Source organism: Aegilops tauschii, chromosome 2 (genome assembly GCF_002575655.3).
Source record: "Aegilops tauschii subsp. strangulata cultivar AL8/78 chromosome 2, Aet v6.0, whole genome shotgun sequence".
Classification (NCBI taxonomy): domain Eukaryota; kingdom Viridiplantae; phylum Streptophyta; class Magnoliopsida; order Poales; family Poaceae; genus Aegilops; species Aegilops tauschii.
The window spans coordinates 646,645,982-646,672,994 of NC_053036.3; the positions used below are offsets into that span (position 1 = coordinate 646,645,982).

Here is a 27,013-nt window from a genome sequence, read left to right on the forward strand (position 1 = left end):
TTTATAGAGAAAAAATATCAATGTTCTCAATAGCAAATGAGTATCATTAGATTAATCATGAAGAAAAAATCATCAAATCTTCTGCAAATTTTATTTCCACAAGTCACAAGTGCTCATTAGTGAAAACATAGTACAATAGTCAGATCAGATAACATAATGTAGAGTCGATACACAAAACAGTTGGGACATACAAATACTTCAAGCGTTTTAACAAACCACATGCAAAACATATTTGATGGGAAAGATAACACACTACGCTTGGGTAGTATGTATATCCCTCGATTACCTAGACAAGATATTCATCTTGTCCTTGACAAGCCGGGACCAAGCAACAGTGACCTCCACCTGAGAGCCACAAACCAAACATGTACGCTGATTTACATTGCAATACTGTGCAGGGAAGTAAACAAGGCCAGATCCGGATGGATGACTAGATCCCCCGTAGGCTTGTATGGCAACTTTCAATCCTCCTTCTAATTGTACCGAAACAACGTTCCTTAACAGGGGAAGGTAACCATCTAGTCCATCTTCGGGTATTTTTTCAACAGAATCAAGCAAAACAACTTGCTTACATGTGGGATCAGCAGACTCTTCAGTAGATGAGGAGCAAGCAACTCGGCCTCCAAATTCAAAAAGAGGCACTCCTCCAACCACACGAATAGACAATATAGTTGCCTGGACCGCTCTATGAAGTGTCTCAAGGCTCAAGTTTGCCGAACAAGAGCGGCCAAAGAAAAAAGCAGCATCACCTCTAGAAGTGTCACTGGTAGAAAAAAGCCCTTTAGTCCCAGTTTGCAACAGCCTTTAGTCCCGGCTGTGCAACCGGGACTAAATATGCGCGACTAAAGACCCCCCCCTTTAGTCGCGCCTCTTACGGACCGCGACTAAAGGCTTTAGTCCCGGTTCTTGTGGCTGACCGGGACTAAAGGCCCGTCCACGTGGGCGCCCGTGGTCCGTCGGGGCGGAGGACCTTTAGTCCCGGTTCTCGTGGCCAACCGGGACTAAAGGGCTCCTCCGCAGGTTTAGGGTTTTAGCCCCCCTAAACCTGGTTTCTTTTTAGTTTGGAGTGTTTTATTTCTTTTATATTATATTTTGTGTTTTATTTTAATTTTGATAAAGTTTCAGTACACATATTCTACGCTACTATATACATGCATATGAAATTTCAAACAAGAAGAATTCAAGAGGAATATATAATATATATTCAATCTCGGGTGACCATATACAACTTCGAACAAGTTTCCATACACAATTAGGATGGATGACCATATACAACTTCGTACAAGTTTCAATCTCGGGTATGCATATAAATTTCTTCGTCCTCGGTATAGTGTTCTCCTTTAGGATTGATGACTTCCCTCATGAAAAATCCTGCTAATTCTTCTTGAATTGGTCGGAAGCGAGCTTCTGGACTAAGCCTCCTCCGCAAGTTATCCGTCGCGTTCCGCACGCTATCCGATGCCTTCCGCTCAGAGGTGTGTCTCCGGATGTTCTCACAAACATAGTATCCACATAGATTGGTCCCCGGTGGCTGCTTATCCACATTAACTAACCTTCTGAAATCTAGCTCATGTTTGAATTCACCGACAATTTCTTCTGAGAACCGTCTCCAAACCCTACAGGGCAAAGAAAATTAAATGAACAAGGGAGTTATTAGTTACTTGATATTAGGAAATGAACGAAAGAGACCGATCGATATAGAGCTGAAATGATTGAAAATAATTACTTTTGCAGCATTTTTCTCATGTCGGCCCAACGCTTTGGATCCGAATCCATAGAGTCCATGATTAGAACTCTGGAGGTGTGAAGTTCAATATTTAGCAGAATCCAGTGGAACCTGCGGACACGTTACATGCATAGTCATGCATAACTCATCGATTAGACATACCATGCATGGGGTAAACAAAAGAGAATGGGCACAAGAGAGAAACACTCACCCAAAATGGTAAGGAAATAGAATATGACTTTTGAGTTGATGCTTTCTAAGAAACTTGTACAAGTCTTTCTCCACGTCTTCGGGGTGATGTTGTAACACATGTCCATTAACGATATGTGGGTCAATGAACCCAACATCATGGATGTTTCTTATTTTGCATTCCCAAATCTTCAATCTGCATAATAGCGTACGCAACAATATAGTTAGGACAATATATATATATATAGTGCAGGCAATGAAGAACGAGATGAGGTAGAAATAAATCACTTACAGAACGTAGCAACTCAGCATAGATTTGTCGAGGTCGCGCAGATTGAACAGCTGGAACAATTCACTCATATGAACTTCTACAGAGTACCGTTTGGTGTGATGCTCATCTGTAACATCTGCATAAATATATTCTTTGTCGGCCATGTTATGAATTGCTTGTACCAACGTAGCAGATTTCGCATTTGTGGTGGTAGACTCTTTTCCCGCGCAGGCTCGACGAGAGGCCCATTCCGCACATATTGTAATGCTATCTCACATACTGGCGCATCCTCAAGGCCTAAGAAGGCACGAAGAGTCAAACCCATCTCGGACGCTTGTTTCATGGCACTCGCTACAGTCAATCCAAGTGCTGCCACAGCTGCTATGATCTCGGGGTCCTCTTCCGGACCGGCTTTCACTATGAGCGGGGGGATCGATTGTTTCTTCTGCATCCCGAGCTGGTCAACTTGTTTCCCGCTTTTTTTTACTTTCTTCTTTCTCCTCCTTCAATATTTTTGCTTGCCTACGAAGTTCATGTCCATAGTCGTCAGGCATATTCAGCTCGGCTTGGGACGGTGTCGTCAAAAAATCCTTAGCCCACTTCTTTTGCTTCTCAGTGAATACTTGCTTGGGCTCAGGCTCTTTTTTCGCCTTCATATCCGCCTTCCATTTCTCATAATCAGCAGACGCGGCCAATTTGGTTTCAGCTTCACTAAGTTCCCCAGGCCTTGGGAGGAGAGGCTTCAATGATGGCTCCGGTACCCTTGTGGTCTTAGGTACATAAGGGTCCGGGTTAATAGTCCAGGAGCGGGTTTCCTTGCTGTCCGCCTGCTTCTGCTTCTTCGCCGGAGGTGGATTGGGGGGCGTCGTACCCGTCGGAGGAGGATTGGGGGGCGTTGTACCCGCCGGAGGTTGTGGATCGGGGGACGGCGTCGAATGGCGTGAAGGAGGTGTAGGTGAACCACCACGACCACCACCACCGCCACCACCGCCACCACCACCACCACCACCACCATCGGAGGGGGGTGGACTTGCTAGCCTTGGCGCCTCGCCTGGAAACACTATGTACTTCTTTTTCCATAGAATGAACTGGCGCTTGACATCTCCAAGTCTTCTCTCCCCTTCGGGTGTAGGTTTGTCAATCTCCAGGTCCTCAAACCCTTGGACTATGTCTTCCACCGTGACACGAGCATAGCCATATGCAATGGGGTTGTTGTGGTGGAGTGCTCCAGGTGTACAGGGTAAAGCACTGCCGCTAGCTACCTTCGTGGAAACGTTCCCCACGGGATAATGCAGATCACATTCTTTCATCTCCTTTACATCATCCACGGGGTAGTGAGGCTCCGGTGCACGAATCTCGATCATCGGTGCACTAGCACCAGGCGGGGCATCCGTGGAAGCCACGCTGCTTCTCCGCTGCTGGCTTCCGCGATCCGCTTCATGATCTTCATGCGGCCCTGCAGCCGATTTTTCTTTCACTAGTTCATGCACGGTCTGCTTCAACTCATGGAGTTCCAATGCAAACTTCGTCATAAGATCTGCATCCCGGTCCGTCTTTCTCTTACGGCTTCTGTAACAGTACGGGTCATTGTCCTGGGAAAACCCTACTTTCCACGGAACTTTGCCTTTGCCTCGTACACGTTCTCCGTGTTCATCATTCCCGAGGGCTGTTGTCAGTGCGTCTTTCTCTCTGTTGAACTTGATCAAGCCCTCTTGAGCTTGGGTCATTGCGTCAATAAGGGCTTTGGTGGGAGCAAACTGTCTCTGCCGGTGAACACACACCCCTGTCTCCGGGTCTAGCGATCCCCCATGCCCGTACCACCAGCTTTTGGCCCTTGGGTCCCATCCCTCTGTACCTAGAGGGATTCCTCGCACCCTCAGGTCCTCCTCCATCTTCTGCCACCTAGGCTCCGAAAGGCGGTATCCTCCTGGCCCCATAATATGATGGAACTTTTTCTTACTCGCATTATCCTTATTTTTTTGATATTTCCTTGAAATGCTCCGATTGCTTTTGCCTCACAAATTCTGGCCAATCATCTTTCAGTTTCTCATGTTGTCCATTGAAATCCGGAGTCTTGCCCTTGTTGACATAGTCACGGGTTAAATTTTTCTTGAAGTTCTGGAATGCTTCACCCATCTTCTGAAGAGCGAACTCTTTAACTAGCCTCCTCCTCTGACGTCCACCCGGAACCTCGTTACCGAATTCATCGACTTTGTTGTATTCCGGAGGTAGAATGAAATGTTCCATAAGCTTTCTCCAGCAATCCTTTTTCGTTCTCTTGTCGACAAAACTGAAACCAAGACGTGCCTTCTTTGGCTCCTTCCATTCCTGGACGGTGATCGGGACATTGTCTCTAACAACGACTCCGCATTGGTTGATAAACTTTGAGGTGTGCTGTAGGGGCTTGCCGGTTTCACTGACAAACTCAATGGCATATGTTTCTCCTGTTTTCATCGCCTTGGATTTGCCACGCTTTGTCGTACTTGATCCGGAGGGCTAAAAAAAGAAAGAGAGTCGCGCGCGTTAATACATATGTATTCACATTTCAGTAAGTTTGTATCACGAGAGGCTCAATGTATATATATACCTCGCCGGAGGTGGTTGCTACTTGCAATTCGAGATCGTCGGTTGTTGACGGTTGACCTCCGTCGACAATGTCCGTTCCTTCACCTTCTTGATCATCGACAATCTCTGTTCCACCGTCAAGGTTCAGAAAAGAAGAGACTACATCCTCTTGTTGCTCATATTCTGAGCCCGGCACATAAGGAATCTCGTTGTTGATGATGCCCATTAAATAACGTTCAGCCTCCGGATCCCTAAGCGGCTCGGTTCTATCGTCCGCCATATGTCACTCCTGCATGTAGTAAAAATTCTTTAAGTATAAAGGAATTAAAAAATAAGATTAAGGGGACATAGAGGAGGAGGAATTAAATCTTTAAGTAAAAATTCTTTTTTTCTTCTTCTTCCTTTCTTCTTCCTCTTTCTTCTTTCTTTCTTCTTCTTCCTTTCTTCTTCCTCTTTCTTCTTCTTCCTTTCTTCTTCTTCCTTTTTCCTTTCTTCTTCTTTCTTTCTTCTTCTTTCTTTCTTCTTCTTCTTCCTTTCTTCTTCTTCCTTTCTTCTTTCTTTCTTCTTCTTCCTTTTTCTTTTTTCTTTCTTTCTTCTTCTTCCTTTCTTCTTCCTTTCTTCTTCTTTTTTTCTTCTTCCTTTTTCTTTCTTCTTTCTTTTGATTTTCATTTGGTTTTCATTTTTTTCTTCTTCCTTTTTCTTTCTTGTTTTTTCTTCTTCCTTTTTCTTTCTTCTTTCTTTTTTTCTTCTTCCTTTTTCTTCTTTCTTTTTTTCTTCTTCCTTTGTTTTTCTTCTTCCTTTTTCTTTCTTGTTTTTTCTTCTTCCTTTTTCTTTCTTCTTTCTTTCTTCTTTCTTTTTTTCTTCTTCCTTTTTTTCTTCTTCCTTTTTCTTCTTTCTTTCTTCTTTCTTTTTTTCTTCTTCCTTTTTTTTCTTCTTTCTTTTTCTTCTTTCTTTTTTTCTTCTTCCTTTGTTTTTCTTCTTCCTTTTTCTATCTTGTTTTTTCTTCTTCCTTTTTCTTTCTTCTTTCTTTCTTCTTTCTTTTTTTCTTCTTCCTTTTTTTCTTCTTCCTTTTTCTTCTTTCTTTCTTCTTTCTTTTTTTCTTCTTCCTTTTTTTCTTCTTCCTTTGTTTTTCTTCTTCCTTTGTTTTTCTTCTTCCTTTTTTTTTCTTCCTCCTTTGTTTTTCTTCTTTCTTTTTTTCTTCTTCCTTTTTCTTCTTTCTTTCTTCTTTCTTTTTTTCTTCTTCCTTTTTTTTTCTTCTTTCTTTTTTTCTTCTTCCTTTGTTTTTTTCTTCTGTTTGTTTTTCTTGTGTTTTCTTTTGTTTTCTTTTTTCTTTCTTTTTCCTTTTTCTTTTTTCTTGTGTTTTCCTTTTTTTTGTTTTTTTCTTCTGTTTTTTTTGTTTTCTTTTGTTTTTTCTTCTTCCTTTGTTTTTCTTCTGTTTTTTTGTTTTCTTTTGTTTTTTTCTTCTGTTTTTTCTTGTGTTTTCCTTTTTTTTCTTCTTTCTTTTTTTCTTCTTCCTTTGTTTTTCTTCTGTTGTTTTCTTCCTTTTTCTTTTGTTTTCTTTTTTTCTTCCTTTTTCCTTTTTTCTTCCTTTTTCTTGTTTTTCTTCTGTTTTTCTTTTGTTTTCTTCTTCCTTCTTTCTTCTTCTTCCTTTTTCCTTTTTCTTTCTTCTTCTTCTTCCTTTTTCTTTCTTCTTCTTCTTCCTTTTTCTTCTTCCTTCTTCTTCTTCTGCCGGCGCGCGGAGGACGGCAGGCAGGGCCAGCGGGCGGCGGGCGGCGGGCGGCAGGGCATCGGGCGGCGGGCGGCGGGCGGCGGGCAAGGGCAGGCGCATGGGCGGCGGGCAAGGGCAGGGCACGGGCGGAGGCGGCGCTCACTGGGGACGGGGGCGGCGGCGCGCAGGGCTTCGGCGTCGGGGCAGGGCTTCGGCGTCGGCGCCGGCGTCGGGGCAGCGCTTCGGCGTCGAGAGAGAGGAGAATGGGAAGTGGCGAAACTGCTAAGTGCAGTATTTATAGACGCACCTTTAGTCGCGGTTGGGGAGGCGGACCGCGACTAAAGGTACCCTTTAGTCGCGGCGGGCCACACCAACCGCGACTAAAGGGTACCCTTTAGTCGCGGTCCGCCTCCCCAACCGGGACTAAAGGGTTTTGGCGCCGCTTTCGTTCCCGCGCAGAAAGACCCTTTAGTCGCGGTTGGGGACAACAACCGCGACTAAAGGGTACCCTTTAGTCGCGGTCCGCCTCCCCAACCGGGACTAAAGGGTCTGTGCTGGAACTGGCGCGGTGCGGTGGGATGTTTAGTCCCACCTCGCTAGCCGAGAGGCTTCGACAGTGGTTTATAAGCGCGGCTGCGCTCACCACTTCGAGCTCCTCTCAAATGCAGGCTTACGGGCCTATTCTGTCACTATGTGCCTGTGGGCCTACTGGGCCTTCTACGGGTCTGAATCCTGGCCCATTAATGGGTTTCTAGTCGTATTCAGGCCGTGGTGGCCCAGTAGGTGGCATATTTTTTATTTTTTGCCTGTTTTTTGTTTTCTTTTTTGCTTTATTTATTTTGTTTTGTTTCTACTTACAACAAAAAACTTATTTATTTTATTTTATTTTGTTTCTAATTACTTATTTATTTTACTTTATTATAATTATTTTTGCTATGAAAGTTTCTAATTACTTATTTATTTATGTTATTAAAATTTATTTTATTTTGTTTGTACTTATATATTTTATTAAAGTTTATATTATTTTGTTTCTAATTCATTTTAAAATCTTAAACATACAATTATATATCAAAAAAATCAAAAAATAAAACTAATTCATTTTAAATTCTTAAAAATACAAATAATATATCAAAAAAATCAGAAAAATAAAACTAATTCATTTTAAAATCTTAAAAATACAATTATATATAAAAAAATCAGAAAAATAAAACTAATTCATTTTAAAATCCCTTGAAGGTTTGACAAAAGGTTTGATACATCATTCAGTTCATCGACCAAATACAAAGTTTGGTACAATAAATTATTACACATCAATTCTTCCCTTGTGTCCCTGCTTGCTTACGATTGTGCCGTATCCATGGAGCATCCTCATCATTTAACTTAATGCTTGGGTCAGTGTTCACTTTGAAGGGCGGAATTTCACCAAACATATTATAATCTTCTGACATGTCTGTCTTGTCCTCCACTCCCACGATGTTTCTTTTCCCTGAAAGAACAATGTGCCGCTTTGGATCATCGCATGATGTACTGATCGTTTTCTTATCTTTCCGTTTCCTCGGTTTGCTACTCATGTCCTTCAAGTAAAAAACCTGAGCGACATCTTTGGCAAGGACGAATGGTTCGTCAAGGTAACCAAGATTGTTGAAATCCACCATTGTCATTCCGTATTGCTCGTCCACCTTTACCCCACCTCCTGTTAGCTTGAACCATTTTCACCGGAACAAAGGGACCTTAAAGGAGGGTCCATAGTCAAGTTCCCATATCTCCTCTATGTAACCATAATATGTGACGTTTTGCCCATTCTCGGTTGCTGCATCAAAGCGGACACCACTGTTTTGGTTGGTGCTCTTTTTATCTTGGGCGATGGTGTAAAATGTATTCCCATTTATCTCGTACCCTTGGAAAGTCGTTATAGTCGAAGATGGTTTCTTGGCCAACATGTACAGCTGATCTCCAACATCATTGTCATTCATTAAATGTTTTCGCAACCAACTGCCGAAAGTCTCCATGTGGGCCTTTCTAATTCAGGATTCAGGCTTCCCCGGGTTGTCCGAGCGTAAAATATTCTTGTGTTGCTCGAAGTACGGAGCCACCAAGCTGGAATTTTGCAGAACTGTGTGGTGTGCTTCAGTCATAGAATGACCGTCCATACACATCGTGGATTCCCTTCCGATCTTGCCTTTTCCACTTAGTCTCCCCTCGTGCCGCGATTGAGGAATACCAATCGGCTTAAGGTCAGGAACATAGTCAATACAGAACTCAATTACCTCCTCATTTCCATAGCCCTTGACGATGCTTCCTTCTGGCCTAGCACGGTTACGAACATATTTCTTTAATACTCCCATGAACCTCTCAAAGGGGAACATATTGTGTAGAAATACAGGACCGAGAATGGAAATCTCTTCGACTAGGTGGACCAGGAGGTGCGTCATAATATCGAAGAAGGATGGTGGGAACACCAACTCGAAACTGACAAGGCATTGGACCACATCGTTCATGTAAGCAGTGCGTGCATGCATTGTATCCCTTATTTGTCTGTCCCGAAAGGTTACTGAGAGCAGGCCAATTGTTGATGGTTACAAAAAGCAACGCTCGTAGGTCAAATTCCTCTCCTTTGTGCTCATCCCAGACACGTACACCAGGTCTGGCCCACAACTGTAAAAGTTCTTCAACTAATGGCCTTAGGTACACATCGATGTCGTTGCCGGGTTGCTTAGGGCCTTGGATGAGAATTGGCATCATAATGAACTTCCGCTTCATGCACAACCAAGGAGGAAGGTTGTAGATGCATAAAGTCACGGGCCAGGTGCTATGGCTGGAGCTCTGCTCGCCAAAAGGATTCATGCCATCAGTACTTAGACCAAATCTTATGTTCCTTGCGTCAGCTGCAAAATCTTTGAACACTCTGTCGATCTTTCTCCATTGCGTTCCATCAGCGGGGTGTCTCAACTCCCCGTCGGACTTACGGTCCTCTTTGTGCCATCGCAACGACTTGGCATGTTTTCGTTCATGAACAGACGTTTCAACCGTGGTATTATAGGAGCATACCACATCACCTTGGCGGGAACCCTCTTCCTGGGTTTCTCGCCCTCAACATCGTCACCAGGGTCATCGCCTCTGATCTTATAACGCAATGCAGTGCATACAGGGCATTCATTCAAATTCTCGTATTCACCGCGGTAGAGGATGCAGTCGTTAATGCATGCATGTATCTTCAGAACCTCTAAACCTAGAGGGCAGACAACCTTCTTTGCTTCGTACGTACTGGCGGGCAACTCGTTATTCTTCGGAAACATATTCTTCAACATTTTCAGCAAATTTTCAAATGATGAGTCACCTACACCTTCCTGTGCCTTCCATTTTAGCAAATCCAGTGTGCAGCCCAGCTTTTTCAGACTATTATCGCATCCTGGATACAACGACTTTTTGTGATCCTCTAACATGCGATCCAAATTCTCCCTCTCCTTGTCAGTTTCGCAGCGTCTCCGTGCATCAGCAATGGTCCGACCAAGATCATCAGCGGGCTCATCATGTGCCTCTTCTTCACCTTCACCTAACCCTTCCCCACCTTCAGCATCATCCTCCATGAAAGTATCACCGAAATGATCATGATAGTTGTCATCGATATCATCCCCTTCTTCATCTTCTTCCATTCTAACCCCTCTTTCTCCATGCTTGGTCCAACAATTATAGCTTGGCATGAAACCGTGCCGAAGCAGGTGCATGTGAACGTCTCTTGAGGAGGAGTAACCCTTCTGATTCTTACAGACAGCACATGGACAGATAATAAAACCTTGCTGCTTGTTCGCATTTGCCACTACGAGGAAATCTTTCAAACCCGTAGTGAACTCGCCGGAGAGTCGGGGACCGTACATCCATTGCCGATTCATCTGCATTATTATTATATAAAGTATATAATTAACCATCATGCATTTGTTAAACTAACTAGCTAGAAATAATACAAATTAAACAATGAACTACACACATGCATATTTTATCAATGACACATGAAAGGTTCAAGTTGCTAACCGCGATCGCGGAGGAAAAATAAATGAGAAAGCTCAAGTGTGGCTCGGACACTTCATATCATGTTTGTTTCAGGCTCTCGGGCATTTCATCGAACACCTTGTGTGCATAGGAGGAACCAAAAGCAAACCCACCACCCCCTACTGAAAATTGTGAAGTGAGCTGAGTGAAGTGAAGTGAGCTGAGTCCTATATATAGGGATGGGCCTTTAGTCCCGGTTGGCCTGGCCAACCGCAACTAAAGGCCTTCGGGGACCTTTAGTCCCGGTTGGCCAGGCCAACCGGGACTAAAGCCCCTCCCGTCCGCCAGCTGGATGGGCCTTTAGTCCCGGTTGGCCTGGCCAACCGCGACTAAAGGCCTTCGGGGACCTTTAGTCCCGGTTGGCCAGGCCAACCGTGACTAAAGCCCCTCCCGTCCGCCAGCTGTCGACCGAGCGCACTGGGCCCAGATAGTTGGTCGCGGGTCTCCTCCCGAACCGCGACTAAAGACCCCTTTTGTCGCGGTTCGATTGTTTTGGGGACTAATGGGGGCGTATGGAAGCCTCTTTTTCTACCAGTGTGTAGTGGTTAGTAGAACTGATCAATGCTTTATCTTGGGACTGATCTGTTCCACAATTTATCTTTAGTTCGACTTCAAAGTCAACAGGTTCGTCAGCCACAATTGCACGAGAAGGGCCAGTCAAGTGCAAAACAGGATCCTGCAAACATCATCATTATCATCACTAATGCTTAACTAAAACGGACGAACATATAAGATGAGATAGTATGGAAAGTATTGTAAACAGTTAAGTTTAAATAGACCATCACAACTTTTCTTATGAACAAACTCAATGAATTTTTTGTTTCTCAACACAAGCTCCCATTTTCAGTAAACTAACTATAGGGTATAAAGGTACTGTCCCGCAAGACATGTTCACAAAGGAAAGCTAACCAAACTAGAGAGTACTTATTTACTTAGATGCATAGGCATAGTCAATCTGCATGCTACTTGCTTTTTGCTCGGGTGCACGCACTACGGGTTTTGTTCGTGCTAGAGCTTTTTCTTTTCCTTTTAGTTATCTTTATTTCTGTCTTTGGACGTCTCAAGTAAATAAATTTTTACGCGCCAGTGCATGCTCAAGTAGCTAGCTAGATAGGATGTCTTTCCTACAAGGACGCCTAAATATTGTATCTTGTAACTGAAAAGATATCAGTCAGTCACCTAATCGAACACTCAAGATGCATCATTGTGGTACAAAGGCATCAAATAACTAATTATTTGCATCCATATGAAGTTGCGTAGACAATCACATGAAGTTGCCATGTAATTTTTAGCAGGAAGAATATCTGTTCAGTATTACCGCAGGTAGAATTTTGAAATATAGCAACCAGATAAAAGAAATGTGCTGCTTTGATCAGGTTGTTTTGATCCAAGTGTAACAATAATCAAGCTATGCTTATAAAAGAACCAGCTGAGCCATGTTGACATGTTAAGTTTCTATGTTTGCTACTCCCTCCGGTCCAAATTAATTGACGCTGACTCAATACAACTTTAGTACAAAGTTGTAATAAGTCAGCGTCAATTAATTGGGATTGGAGGGAGTAGTATAATACACAAGATCACATGCATGCAGAAGGAAGGAAAACAACGTTGCATACACACCTTTTCTGTGACTACTTGGCAGTTAGCCCTGGAGCGACAGAAGAGAAGGTTGCGGTTACAGTCCACATCATCTCGAGCAGCCACCACGCCATACACATAGAGTGGCCACTTCAAGTTGTCATTTAGGTCACAGATTTTGAAGGAGTAGATCTGCAAGGCATCGGTCCTGTAGGATGCGATGACACTAGGTGCGCAGTGCGTAAAGTACATAGGAGACAGTGTGGCTGCAGCATCAATGTGCGTAGTGTTATATAAATCCAGAAATCAGTAAATCAAGGTACTACATATTTTTTACTACACAAGAAGCAAAGCAGCAAGTGATATGATTGCATTGATTGAGACATGCAGATTAATTAAGAAATAAAAAGGGAGCAAAGCTGACTAACAAGATGAAGTTAGGTGGACGAACGTCTCTTACTTGTATCATTGAAGCTGCCACACCGTGACACCGGGCTGCCCCAAGTAGATTCCCAGCCAATACGGCGCTCTTTGAAAAGAGAAATTTCAGCATCCTCGGAAGATTTGCATGAAATTGGCGATCCATGCGTCGCTATGGTTTCGGAGATCCTGAGACATTCTTGCGACAGGAGATGGAATAATCTGAGCTTCTCCAAGGGGATGGTGGCACTGAATTCTTTCCTCAGAGACTGGATCCGGTAGGCCAATTTGTGCGCCTCGTGCAAGAGCAGATCGAGGGCCTCCTCACGATTATCCACGAGGTAGGGCAAACTCACTGGTTTGATTTCTTTGATCTGGAGGGACATCTGCTCGAGCAGCTGAGGTGATATTGATCTCCCATCGCCATCGGCATCATGGCGCTTTAGATAAGCCTTCTTTCCGGTCATGGTCGCCAGATCCCGGGACGTGATTTCCCTCCTCAGGAGATCCGTCTCCCATCTCAGGATCTCTCGGTGGCGACGAAGAGCCTCTACCATGTCTTCATTCTCCGACGGGATCGATCCCCTGTCCAGCTGCATCTTTCGGCCCTCTCTGTTTCCGCCGCCGCCGCCTAGGGTTAAGTTCTATTTTTTGCGAATAACCTACTCGATCGATCCTACCTGCTTTAGGTTAGTTCGAACCAAGATGATTTATGGTTCGGCGATTCTTCGAGTTCAAGTAGAGGACGGAGACCAGGCCGGACTGCGCTTGCGACACTACGTTTCTAAGTAATCCCAAGTTCCAACTCGGCCACTTCCTATTGTTCGCAAAGAAAGGAAAAGGAAACTGCGATCCGGCGGCGGCCTGCGTGTCTGTCCGTCAAACACACGCTTACTATAAGTAGGAGTATTTTTGTAATCGAATTCAGGACTTTTATTCAACCTAAATACATTTGTTCAGTAACACCCGTGTGAGAAAAAATCCCCCCGCACCACGTGCACATCTCTTGCCCATCCCCGCTGCAAACGCCAGGAGTAGCTCTCCCGCGACGCGGAGCAGGACCTTGTCGTTCGCCAAATGCTCGCCGCCGGCCCTACCACGGGTGCTCGCAGATCTTTGCAGCACAGCCGTTGGGGTTGCAGCTTTATGATCAAAATTGTTCCAGTAAACGACATCATGGGCTTCCCCCACCACTGGCCCACTACTAGCAAGACCCCTATAGGCAATCTAATAGTGGCGCGGGTTACTAGGATCGCGCTACTGATATTTAGTAGTAGCGCGGGTGAAAACGACGCGCTGCTGGTAGATAATAGTAGTAGCGCAGACACAACAGGCCCGCGCTACTACTACGTGGTCCCTGCCGTGGGAGTAAGTCTGGTAGTAAGGATAGGGCTACGAAGGAGGAGGCAAGGCCCTAGCTACGGCGAGGTTGTACACACGAGTTTTACGAGTTCAGTCCCTTCACGGAGGAGGTAACAGCCCTACGTCTCGGTATCCTGAGGCTTGTCGACTCGAATGTGTGTGTGAGTTACAGGCGTGCGAACCCTTGTGCCAGAGGAGGCGGGTGGCTTATATAGAGTGCGCCAGGCCCCTCCAGTCCTTAGTTACACAGGGTTCAATGTAAGTTAAGACAGGGGCGTTACTGGTAACGCCTGCTATAATTGACTATTAATGACTTTTAAGGCTAGGAGTGAACGCCTGACCGTTGCCATCCTGGGGTGGCTTTAGATCTTTTGTACTCCGAGTAATTCTTTGTATGGTCGAGTGACTCTATCTTGGTCGAGTGGAATTGGGGTATCCGAGTGGAATAGCCGGTCGAGTGGATTGCACTCCAAGGTGATTTCAGTCGGTATCTTCTGTTGTACTTCTAACGTCTTTGAATCTAGGGCAGTGTCCTTGGATAGGGCGTCTAGGTCAGGCCTATGACCCTACCCTAGGTACATGTCATCGTCATTAGCCCCCGAATGGATTGAGGACCGAGTGAAGAAGGGTTGAAGTTGGTTCCGACTCGATTCCATGCTTCGAGGGCATTACATCGGAGTCTGGAAATCATACTGGAACTTCAACCTTGCATCAGTCGCCTTGATCGATTCTGAGGTCGTCGAGTGAATTACGCTGGTAATCTTAGAGTGAATTAGAGTGTGAAATCTTCGGCGCGATTGATTGCTCTGCAGTTCCCGGATCTCGCGGGATTCAAAATCTTGGAGAAGCGTGCGGGACGGAGCGTAGCGCAATAAACGGAACGGATAGACTGGGACGCCTCGATCTCTGCGCCGCCTCTTTCGCCACGTATCGGGCGAGCGTCTGCTGTGGGGTGTGATAGGATTGCTAGGGCCCACGGGCCAGCCACTCGGAAGCGGGCCCATAAAAGGCGTCGACGTCGATGCAATGTACAGTGCGCCTCATTTGATCCCCTTCCTCTCCGCCTTTCCACCTCGTTTCCCTTTGCTCTTGACGCTTCCGTCCGCCCCGCTCGCACTCTGCCGCCATGGGGAAGGAGAAGACCGTGGCCATGGAGCATGCCAAGAAGGCAGCGGCGAAGGGCAAGAAGACGGCTCGGGGGTCGTTGAGGGAGTCCTGAACTAAGGGGTCCTCGGGCGTCCGGCCTGTTAGCTACGGGCCGGACTGATGGGCCGTGAAGATACGAAGACTGAAGACTGCATCCGTGTCCGGATGGGACTCTCCTTGGCGTGGAAGGCAAGCTTGGCGACCGAATATGTAGATTCCTTTATGTGTAACCGACCTTGTGTAACCCTAGATCTCCCCGGTGTCTATATAAACGGGAGGGCTTAGTCCGGCGGGGGGATATTCATTACCATAGTCATACAGGCTAGACTTTTAGGGTTTAGGCATTACGATATCGTGGTAGATCAACTCTTATAACACTCATATCCATCAAGATCAATCAAGCAGGAAGTAGGGTATTACCTCCATAGAGAGGGCCCGAACCTGGGTAAACATCGTGTCCCCTGTCTCCTGTTACCATCGACCTTAGACGCACAGTTCGGGACCCCCTACCCGAGATCCGCCGGTTTTGACACCGACATTGGTGCTTTCATTGAGAGTTCCACTGTGCCGTCGGCGACAGGATCGATGACTCGCCTTGTCCTTCAAGACAATATCACCGCTGGAGGAGAATTGGCCCCAGGCCAAACCCTCCGGCTGGGCGGCTTTACCATGACCGCCCGTTCGGCCGTTAAGCCGACAATGACCTCTCGAGCCATCGAAAATCCCCTTCGTGTCGACTCCAAACACTCTAAGCAGATGGATCCGGCGGAGTTTTCGTCTTTAAAAGAACTCCTTGATCGCATCGCCGCCCTGGGAATCGCCACGGATCGGGCTTAAACCCGACCAAAGAGAAATAAAATCTCCACCGATCACCCACCAGATAGCGATAGTCGAGGAGCATGACGGAGACTCTTCCCCTATACTGAAGACGGACTATGTCCGGATCGCCGACCCTACAGAACCGAATACCCAACAGCAAAAGGAGGTGACCGGCCTTCCGAAAATAGAATCGGACGGCAGGCCTAAGCAACTAGAAGATACTTCGGAGTCCGGACCGTTAAGTCTGGAAAACGTTCAAACTCCGGATCATCGATCGGGTCAGGGTCCGGATCCAGTTCCACCCACCCACCCAGACATAAGCGCTCTCATGAGCATAAAACAGCAGTCTCAGGAAACGGTCCACCACTTCTGGGCCAGATTCCTCCTTGTCAAGAACAAGGTTCAAGATTGCCGCGATGAGGACGCGATATCAGCGTTCTGCAAGAACTGCACGAACGAAGGAATCCTCAACGCCATTAATCGCTGCCGCATACTGCACTGCGCTGACTTGGCAACTATCGTACAGAAGTACAACACAATGGAAAGCGCCTGGAAAGACCAGGCAGCTTGTTGGGAGCCATCGGTCCCAACTCAACCGCCGGTCCAGGCGAAAAGGGCGCATCCCCGGGACACGCCCAGTCCAATAGCCAAGAAATATAAACCCATTACGCGGCACGGAACGGTTCTGGAGGGATGGCTCGACGGCCCATGCAAAATACACACAACACCGGACACCATACCAACCCACAGCCTTAGAGCATGTTGGATACTCCGGCAGGTAGCCAAGAGCGGCGAGGGCATCCTTACCAAAGACACCCCAGAGCAACACCCTCCAGAAGACGACGACCCCAGAGTATTGACGGTCTTCGAGACATTTGCTTCAAACAATAAGCGCAAAAGGGCACTCCGCAACCTCGCCGAAGTCTGTCAAATCGCCGCGACAAACCCTTGGAACGACATGGCTATAACCTTTAATGCCGGCGACGAACCAAAATTCAGGACAGTCCGAGCACCAGCCGCATTAGTCATCAGTCCCATCATGGACGGCTTTCGACTCACTAAGGTCCTCATGGACGGCGGCAGCGGACTAAACCTCATTTACGAGGATACACTCCACACGATGGAAATAAACAGGAGCCCCATCGAGCAAAGCAGCACGACCTTCCGAGGAATTATCCCCAGTCGGGAGGCACGGTGTGCGGGAAAATCACACTCGACGTAGTATTCGGCACGCCGGAGAATTATCGGTCCGAAGAAATAACCTTCCAAGTGGCTCCTTTCAGCAGCGGATGCCACGCCCTGTAAGGACGAGATGCTTTTACACGCTTCCAAGCTATACCTCATTACGGTTACATGAAGCTCAAAATGCCCGGACCAAACGGCATAATCACTCTTGTTAGTGATCCGGACATAGCACTCCGCGTCGAAAACAAAACCGCATCCCTGGCCCTTGAGGCACTATCTGAAGCCCTCGCGGCCGAAGAATTAACCGCACTGCGCTCCACGGTGGATAGGGACGATGTGATCTTAGACAAACAACCCAAATCCACCTCCTTCAAATCGGCAGAAGAAATAGTCAAATTTCAGGTCCACCCAACGGACCCCAAGAAGACATCATCTATTGGAGCACAACTCGACCCAACGGTCGACGCCGCATTACGGGATTTCCTTCACGAAAACTGGGATATATTCCCCTGGCACCCTTCGGATATGCCTGGAATCCCACGAAAGCTAGCCGAGCATAGTCTCAATATATTAAAGGGACATAAACCAGTCAAACAAGCACTGCGGTGCTTTTTTGAACCCAAATGGCAAGCCATGGGGGAGGAGTTAGCCAAGCTAATTGAGGCCGAATTCATTAGAGAAATAAAACATCCAGATTGGCTGACAAACCTGGTGATGGTACCAAAGAAGGACAAATTCTGGCGTCTGTGCGTCGATTTCAAAGACCTCAACAAGGCTTGCCCTAAGGATCCCTTCCCCCTCCCCCGCATTGATCAAATCATTGATGCTACCGCAGGACACGACTCACTGTGTTTCCTTGATGCATATTCCGGATAACATCAAATCAAAATGAAGGAGTCCGATCAAGCTACAATAGCATTCATTACCCCATATGGGCCATTCTGCTTCAACACCATGCCCTTCGGGCTTAAGAACGTCGGCGCCACATACCAACGCATGATTCAAACATGCCTAGAGAAACAGATCGGCAAGACAGTTGAAGCCTATGTCGACGACGTCGTCATCAAAACCAGGCACGTCGAAACACTAATAGACGATTTACGTCTCACATTCGACAACCTCTGCGCATATGACATTAATCTCAATCCGGAAAAGTGCGTTTTCGGCGTTCCCGCTAGAAAACTGCTGGGCTTCATCGTTTCCAACAGAGGAATTGAAGCAAATCCATCCAAAATCCGAGCTCTGGCACAATTGACTACGCCAACAGACCTTAAACAGGTCCAAAAGCTCGCAGGTTGCATGGCAGCTCTAAGCCGTTTTATCTCCAGATTAGGAGAAAAGGCACTACCACTCTATCGCCTTCTACGGCGAACTGATAACTTCGAGTGGACGGACGTAGCAACAGCCGGACTGGAAGAAATAAAAACCCTTCTGGCAAGCAATCCAATCCTGGCCGCGCCAAACGTCGGCGAACCTATGTTATTATACATATCGGCAACACATCAGGTGGTGAGTGCCGTGCTCGTCGTTGAACGAGAACAGGACAGACACAAATTCCCGCTTTAGAAGCCAGTATACTACGTATCCACTGTCCTTACACCATGCAAATCCCGGTACCCCCACTATCAAAAGATAGCATACGCGGTCTTCATGGCATCCCGAAAACTCCGACACTACTTCCAGGAGTGTTCGATCACGGTGGCTTCCGAAGTACCACTGAACGACATTATAAACAACCGCGATGCTACAGGCCGGATTGCCAAATGGGCCATTGAGCTCCTTCCATTTGATATTACATACAAACCTCGTCGAGCTATTAAATCCCAAGTACTGGCTGACTTCGTCGCAGAATGGACAGAGGCCGAACTCCCTAAAGAGTACGACACATATTCCAATTGGGTTATGTATTTCGATGGCTCCAAAATGCTGGCAGGGCTAGGAGCGGGTGTCGTTTTAACGTCCCCTACTGGAGACGTCGTTCAATACGTACTCCAAATACTATATACAGACTCCAACAACGTAGCCGAATATGAGGCCTTGTTGCATGGTCTCCGAATGGCTGTCTCCATGGGCATACAACGCCTAGAGGTGCGCGGAGACTCAAACCTGGCAATATCTCAAATAAATGGAGATTTCGATGCCAAAGACCCAAAGATGGCGGCTTATCGTAATGCCATCCTAAAAATGTCGGCTCGGATCGAGGGGCTCGAGTTCCATCATGTGGCCCGTGAAAGTAATCAAGCGCCGGACGTTCTCGCTCGTATTGGCGCCAAGCGCGACCCCGTCACACCTAATATATTTTTGGAAAGGCTTTTGAAGCCATCCGTGGTGTGGCAGGGGGAAAGCGGCAACACTAGTCCGGATCCGAGCACAAGCCCAGAGGCCGAACACACAGATATCATCGGCGGCTCCGCCACAGAAATAACACCGTCGGCCCACCTCATTATGGCAGTCATCGCCCCATGGACCGAACCTTTCTTGGCCTACCTTAATAGGAAAGAACTTCCTGAGGATCAGAATGAGGCCCGCCGCATCGTTCGGCATTCGAAGGCCTACAAGGTCCACGACGGATAGCTCTATAAGAAAAGCGCTACCGGAGTCCTTCAAAGGTGTATCTCCGAGGAGGAGGGGCGGCAGCTCCTGGCTGAAATTCATGCCGGTCTTGGCGGGCACCACGCCGCAGCTCGAGCCCTTGTTATTAAGGCCTTCCGTACATGATTCTATTGGCCGACGGCCCAAGCAGACGCACAGGACCTCGTCCAACATTGCGTCGGATGCCAACTCTTCGCCAACCAAAGCCACATGCCCCCCACTGCCCTACAAACAATCCCCATCACTTGGCCTTTTGCGGTCTAGGGACTGGATATGGTTGGACCCCTTAAAGGAGGGAGCCATAAGAAAAACCATCTGCTGGTCATGGTGGATAAATTCACCAAGTGGATAGAGGCTAAACCAGTTAAAACGGCCGAATCCGGGCCGGTGATAGACTTCATATCCGGCATTGTGCACGTTATGGTGTTCCGCACAGTATCATCACTGATAACGGCTCCAATTTCACAGCCGACGAAGTGAAAGCCTGGTGCGCCAATCTGGTCATCAAGCTCGATTACGCCTCTGTCTATCACCCGCAAACAAACGGTCAAGTTGAAAGAGCCAATGGTCTCATTATGAGCGGCATCAAGCCTAGACTAGTGCGGTCTTTGAAGGTATCAGACAAGCACTGGGTTGAGGAGCTCGACTCCGTACTCTGGGGGTTGTGGACCACGCCCAATCGCACTACCGGATACACACCTTTTTTCATGGTGTACGGCGCAGAGGCAGTACTACCCTGCGACATTATTCATGACTCACCTCGAGTGCGCATGTACGAAGAGAGAGAAGCCGAACTCGATCGGCAGGACAGCTTAGATGCCCTGGAGGAGGAGCGCGACGTCGCAAAAGCCCGTTCCGCATTTTATCAACAGCAGGCTCGCAGGTATCAAAGCAGCCTACTGGAAAAACTCTTGGAGGAAACAGCAAAACCTACTGCAACAGAAACATCAACCTCGCACTCTGGTTGACAAACAATTACTGATTGGTCCAATCTCAACGGATACACTTGGAGCACCTGTTTATCACATTGGGAAAACGTCACCAACTACTGCACGGTCCAGCGGTTCTGATAGCGCTCACAAAAATTCTTCAACCAACACAAAGAGCCTCACTATATCCCAACCTGCACAAAAGTTAAACATTGTCACTGAACAACGTTCGTCTTCACTGCCAGAAGCTAAGGTCCATCTTGTTTCAATTTTGAGAGATGAGAAGAACATTGCTGAAACTGAACGCACCAGGGCTACTTCCTCCCTTGCTCCTAGAGTAGCCGTCACCACTGATTCTGACAGCGGTTCTGGCACAGTACTGGACACGAGAAAAGCACTTCCATCCACTAGTGATGCTCCATTCATTACTACCACATCTATCGATGCGGAAGACAATAACATTGCAGAAGAACATGAACAATGTACCAAACAACCACGTATTGATCCCATAGACAGCGTCCCTCTTACCACAACCGCACATCCGCCAGAACTGGAAACACAAATGGCAGCTCGCAAGAGGTCCTTACTGCAGTCAGAAGATCCAGGAAACAATAATATGGCACCTCCTAAGAAAAGAGTTAGAATGCTGGAGCCTCCACATAATTCAACAGAAACTGCAACCAATCAGTCTCTACAGGCTGACAACCACAGAGGCCTCCTTGATACTGGATTCATTGATGATGATGAAATATGGTCTGACCCATCTATCTATGAACAACTTGACAGAGTCGTTGAAGAAAAGAAGAAGCAACCCTTTCATAACCAAGTAGCATCCCAACAATGCCAACCTGATACTATCTCACACTTGACCAAGAATTCAACCTCGTCATCCAGATCTTGCCTTTCTAACTATCAAGAGCCACATATGCCCAGCAGGTCAGGCTCAATGCCAGGCGGTAGCCACCTCTCACAAACTTTTTATACGTCATACTCTACAGGTTTAACTCAAACTGTCTTGTCCGACAGTTTGCCAGCAACTGCTTTGTCCCAACACTACCAACCAGTTCCTATTCTCAAAAACAATTACTACCGACGTCCTGGTGCTCAGAATAACGGTAGCTCAAACAGCAGCCAGCACTCACCTTATGCAATGAACAACCAAAGTCACAAACAGTACCACCAACAAACCCCTATCCATAATGCCCACTACCCCCAACACAATAATGCTCAAAATAACAGCACTGCACGGTGCCAGCAACGCCAACCTGAAGAGCAGAACCATCAGCAACCACGGACAAGCGAGTCTCGTGGGCAAAGTTACAGTGCCTTGCAACAACAGTTCAACAACATGCAGTATTCCGGCCATCCTCTGCAACATTTTCCAACAGATATTCCTTCGAGCTCAACCGGTGATCCAACTGTCAGAACATTACAACTGCGCATGCAGCACCAACCACAAGGCCTAATGGTCCAAAGAAACAACAATTGTAATGAGGGTCATCTGCAACTTAGTAATGGTCAAATGAACTCCGGTGGTCATGTCTTCCAGCCTCATCAACATCATTCTCAGCTAGAACAGACTCGATTCACTGACCAAGGGAATGACCATCAAGATCACTGCCAACTTTTGGAAATAAGAGATTCTACAACGCGGGAGAAAGAAGTGTATGAAACAATCATCGACAATACACCAGGCATCAGTCAAAATGATAGGTAATGAATTAGTTCTTCCTGTTACAGTAATGTTTTGATCCCTGCTTTTACTACTGCAATGCATTCTGCCTGAAGCTTTCAAATTAAAGTGTTTCGGCTCGGTTCTTCTACTATTGTAATTGAATACTCATCAACTCTAATGTTAAATAAGAAAATCATATGATTTAAAATGCATTTATCTTTTTTGGCAGCAAGAGGATATTCTTCGTTGACCGACGTTGGGCCGATCATCGAACTTTAGGTTTGTCAATGAAGGTATACGGATATATCAACTCATTCGTGGTCGATGCTTACTCAGAGTTGCTGATGAAAGAACAATTCTACGCAACGCCAACATTTGTTCACACGCATATAATGTACATTGACACTTCTGTAAGTTCTTGCTTCTCATAAATAATAATAACAAACCACATTTACTACTACTACCACGCTGAGTGACGCGGCTTCAATTTTCTACAGGATAAATTTCAAGTTCTAGGAGCAAGCACTGAACTACTCAAGGAACAAACTGTAGAAAAAACTATTGGGTACAGGCTGCCCAACAAATGCAACATCGTGACTTCACCCTACTCACTCTATCTGTCCAGTGTTCGTCTTCAATTCTACCAGATTTTCTTGTTACAATGATATAACTTCCTGTTAATTGTTTTAGGTCTTAATACCTATGAGAAAGAAACCACATTTTATCTACCTCATCATCGTGAATCTTGCAATGCGTTGCTTCGAAATTCTGTGTCCTTATATCAATTGCGACAGTATAAAGGAACACTCGGACATTGTCATCGAAAACTTCAAGAGAGCTTACCATTCTGCTTACAACAACCATCCTCACACAATGGTCTCCTTTCATGTCAAACCTGTTCAGAATGTATGTAACTCAGACAGAGAGTGAGTTTCTTTTAACTGTAGCTCTACCTCATTTACACCATGCATTTTTTGTTCCACTACATATCCCATATCTACTGTCCACCTTCTAACCAATAACATAATGCTCTCAAATTTCAAGGATGACAGTGCTATTTACTCCGTGCATTTGATGCCCCTCATTAATTTGAATAATAATTCATTTTTTATCAATAATGTAAGTTCACTCTCATTGACAACACATCAACATACGTTCATCCAAGCCAGCTGAACATTAAGTTTTACAATAAATTTTATTAGTTTGTGCACTTATGTGTTTTGCAGATCCATGTGAAACCGATGAGAGAACAACTAACTTTCAAAATGATAACATCGAACTACAACACAGGCCATATATTTTAGGCACTGAGCATCGTACTCAACAAACACAACATCCGGCACGAAAGAAGAAGATTTGGAAGAAGATGACTACTGCTTAAATGTGCCTTAATTTAGATGGAGCCATCCGAACATTGTTTCAGCCATATCGACTCATGTAATCACAACAATGTTTCAGCTATTTTTGTGTCGATCCAAGATATCTGCTATGGATCCCATTAACCACAGCTGTGCGTTCAAATGGTCAAGTCTTCAATTCCTGAACAGCAAACATTTACAAATAAGAATCGTATTTTTTCCAAAAGTTGTAAACATGATATTCAAGACATCAATTCCTTGCACTAGAACACCACTCACTTCGAGTAGACATAATAAAAGAAACAATTGGAACATAGAGGAAAAACACTATCGATTCGTAAGCATCTGACAAAGGAGCTAAATGACTCACCTCCAGTAATGCTGGTCACAGAGGCACTGTCGTGCCTCTTATCCACGTAGAACGTGCCACTCTTACCACGGACAACTAACCTGACACACACAAGTGCGCCACCAGTTAACACAGGACCGTCCCCTCGATAGCTTAACACCGGTCTCTCTCCAAGCCAACGAGTCATGGAAGCACGACCATGACTCAAGTTAACGAAAGAAGATTCATCCTCTGCGATAGACGACTAAACTAAACAAAATACCAAAACAGAAGAACGACCGTGACTTCAACTGAAAAAGGTCCGTGACCTCACAAGTTTCACCAACGAGTCTCTCTCAGCAAGTAAGTGAAAGCAAACATTTTGAAAGAAAGACACGACCGTGCCTTTGAATAACATCGTAGACGTGCCTCTCCGAACAAACGTGTCAGAGGAAGCATTTGCGAACGACAGACACAACTCTGACTCAACATAACATAGGACATGCCTCCACTAACTAGACATACGTGACTTCACTAGCCAGACTAACTAGAAATATTACAGAACATACAACCATGACAGTGACTCATACTAACATAACGCGGTGCCTCTCCGAATTTAGTACCCAAAGGAAGGATAACGCCTCTGCCAAACATACGACAATGCATCCAATACCTTCACGGCAATGCCTTTCAAAATCAAAGCACCACCACAATAATTGGAACACAGAAACGCAACCGTCACTAACACAATACTCCCATAGCAACTCTCACACTGGATTACCGTCCCCAAAACAAACAACATATATTGAAACAGGCAGCACAGTGAGAAAATCTGAAGAATCTTAAACACACCCAAGCTCTGCATAAAAACATTTCAAACACACAACCACAACCGTATATTCTATATAAAAACAACCGTGCCAAACACTGTACGAACACAAAGTGAAAGTGACGCCCCTACCTGTCAGTGTGACCATATTGAGAGAAGAATTGAAGCAGCTAGCAAACTAATAACACCAGAGCGTGCCTTGCCTAAAACAAAAACAATGCATCCCTGAGTAGATGGCTGTGCGCTACCTAGATTCACGAAACTGCACATCTGAGTGGTCCTCTTAATACATCTCATCTTATACCAACGAGTAGCAAAAAATCATAGAGGAAAATATTCTTGAAGGCACCCAATCAAGAAAAACATAATGGAACGAAAATAAACTTAAATTTCCAAACCAGTCAACTCCATCTGGTTCAAAATAAAACCACCACAATTACAAATTCATCAGTCGATGTAATATTACCCAATACAATAACTATCAAATAACCAATTCATCACACAATCCTCAGAAACGTCCTCGCCATCTGAGATCAGGAAGACAGCGACGATGCAGGATGTCCCTCATCGACAGAAACCGGCGGTGCAGCTCATAGCTCACATACCCTTCCTAATGGAAAAGCAAATGAAAACATCAATATACAAAAAAATAAAAAACGTAATGTTCTTGCAACAAAGGCAAAAACTAACGAAAATGAAATCTTCACTTACAGTAGCTCCATATTTCAGGTGATCAAAGGTAAGTGGCTTCCAATCCCAGTAGTGACGAAGAAGTTCTGGAAAAGAGGACTCCAACTTGGAGTAAGATTCGTCAATGATGGCTCCTGCTAAGTCCTCCATGGAATCCCTTTCTTCACCGCCTTTTATCATGAACTTCTCTTGGATGTCGACGTGGTACCCTTCTGGAATTCTGATGAAATCTTGAAAAAGAGCATCTCTAATATTCTTGACGCCCACACCAGAGAAAGTTATACCTCTATTCTCAAGGAAATCCTTCAGGGCAAGGCACTCCGTCCTGGCCTTGCAGAAGTGATAGACCAAAACATGATTCCGCATAGCCAGTTGCATGACGGTGACTTTTCTACGCCCATAACAATCCTTTCGTGTGAACTCCATGCCGAGACCAACAAACTTGTACTTCTCCTCGCGCAACCAGTCCTCGTACAAGGTAGTGATCTCCTCCACCTTGCCAGGCTCGTTGGTGTACCACATATTGAGCTTCGTGTTACCATCGGCAACTATCGGATGGTACTCGGTGGTGTTCAAAAAGTCGTCCATGGCAGCGAGCAGCAAGGTGCCAATGGAGACTCCTAAGACCCAGCGACAAGGTTAGGGAGTGGTGAGGAGGATGGGAACTTCCTGATGTTCTGCGGCTACAATACGACGTGGAGACCTCACAAACACGGCCAGTATTTAACCTTGGCGAGGGACGTTTGAGTTACCATACGCATTAACGTGTGAACTAGGAGCAGCGTATAGACGGTTGTGCTTCCGAAGCTCATGGAACCATGCACTTCCTAAAGTCACGGCTGTGCACAAATAATTGATACCGCGGAGAAATCGAGGAGCCTCTAACTTTATTTTACGGTAACTGACACACTGAATAGTCACATCGAACAGCCACCACATTGGTCATCGATTCCTCCTTTGAACGAAGACCACCGACGGAAGAATCCAATGAAGCGAACGAACAGCCTGCCGTACACCTTAGATCCGAAGGCCAGAACTCATCCATCCCTCATCTAGCTAGATTCACACCATCTGTCCCTCGATAGTCAAGGCTGGTTTCACGTGAGGCACGAGTATGCAGGCACAAGACGCACATACATGTCTATTCCACAGGCACGGGCGTATGACTTTTCGAGATATCGGTCAGTATCACCAAAGGCACGTACAGATGCAGGCAGAAACTCGCCGGAAACACGTGAATGCAGGCAACGAAGGCACGCAAACATAGCCTCTACAGGCACGTGGATCGGCTTCGCGAGGCACGTGGTCTTTTCCGTCTTGTTTTTCAATCTCGACCTAAATCCTTTGGATACAAATCATCTGAATGCAAAAAAGAGAGCTGGAAGAGGCACCGATGAGAACACTCTGTTCGAGAGCCATGGCATGTATCACGTGAGATACATCAACACAAGAAGCGAATCAATGGCAGAAGTCAGAGAGCCACAATTTTACATTCTCCGGAGGCACGGGCGTGTAGAAGCACAGGCACGATGAGTCACAGCCACCGCATCCCCTCACGGACGGGCTGGCACCACGGGCACGTAGAGTCACAGCCAG

The 27,013-nt window shown here is 45.9% G+C and overlaps 2 protein-coding genes across 2 annotated transcripts; both read right to left on the bottom strand.

Annotated features, from left to right (window-relative positions):
* Positions 1-282: 282 nt before the first annotated feature.
* Positions 283-13,103, bottom strand: LOC109775985 (uncharacterized). The gene is made up of 4 exons (XM_020334688.2): positions 12,545-13,103; positions 12,127-12,350; positions 11,044-11,182; positions 283-776 (listed from the first exon to the last, which is right to left on the bottom strand). Exons 1-4 carry the CDS (start codon positions 13,101-13,103, stop codon positions 283-285), a joined length of 1,416 nt encoding a protein of 471 aa, XP_020190277.2.
* Positions 13,104-23,728: 10,625 nt separating this feature from the next.
* On the bottom strand, positions 23,729-26,005 carry LOC141041435 (uncharacterized). Its single transcript, XM_073507583.1, has 4 exons — positions 25,439-26,005; positions 25,333-25,337; positions 23,941-24,020; positions 23,729-23,751 (listed from the first exon to the last, which is right to left on the bottom strand). Exons 1-4 carry the CDS (start codon positions 26,003-26,005, stop codon positions 23,729-23,731), a joined length of 675 nt encoding a protein of 224 aa, XP_073363684.1.
* Between the last annotated feature and the right edge of the window lie 1,008 nt (positions 26,006-27,013).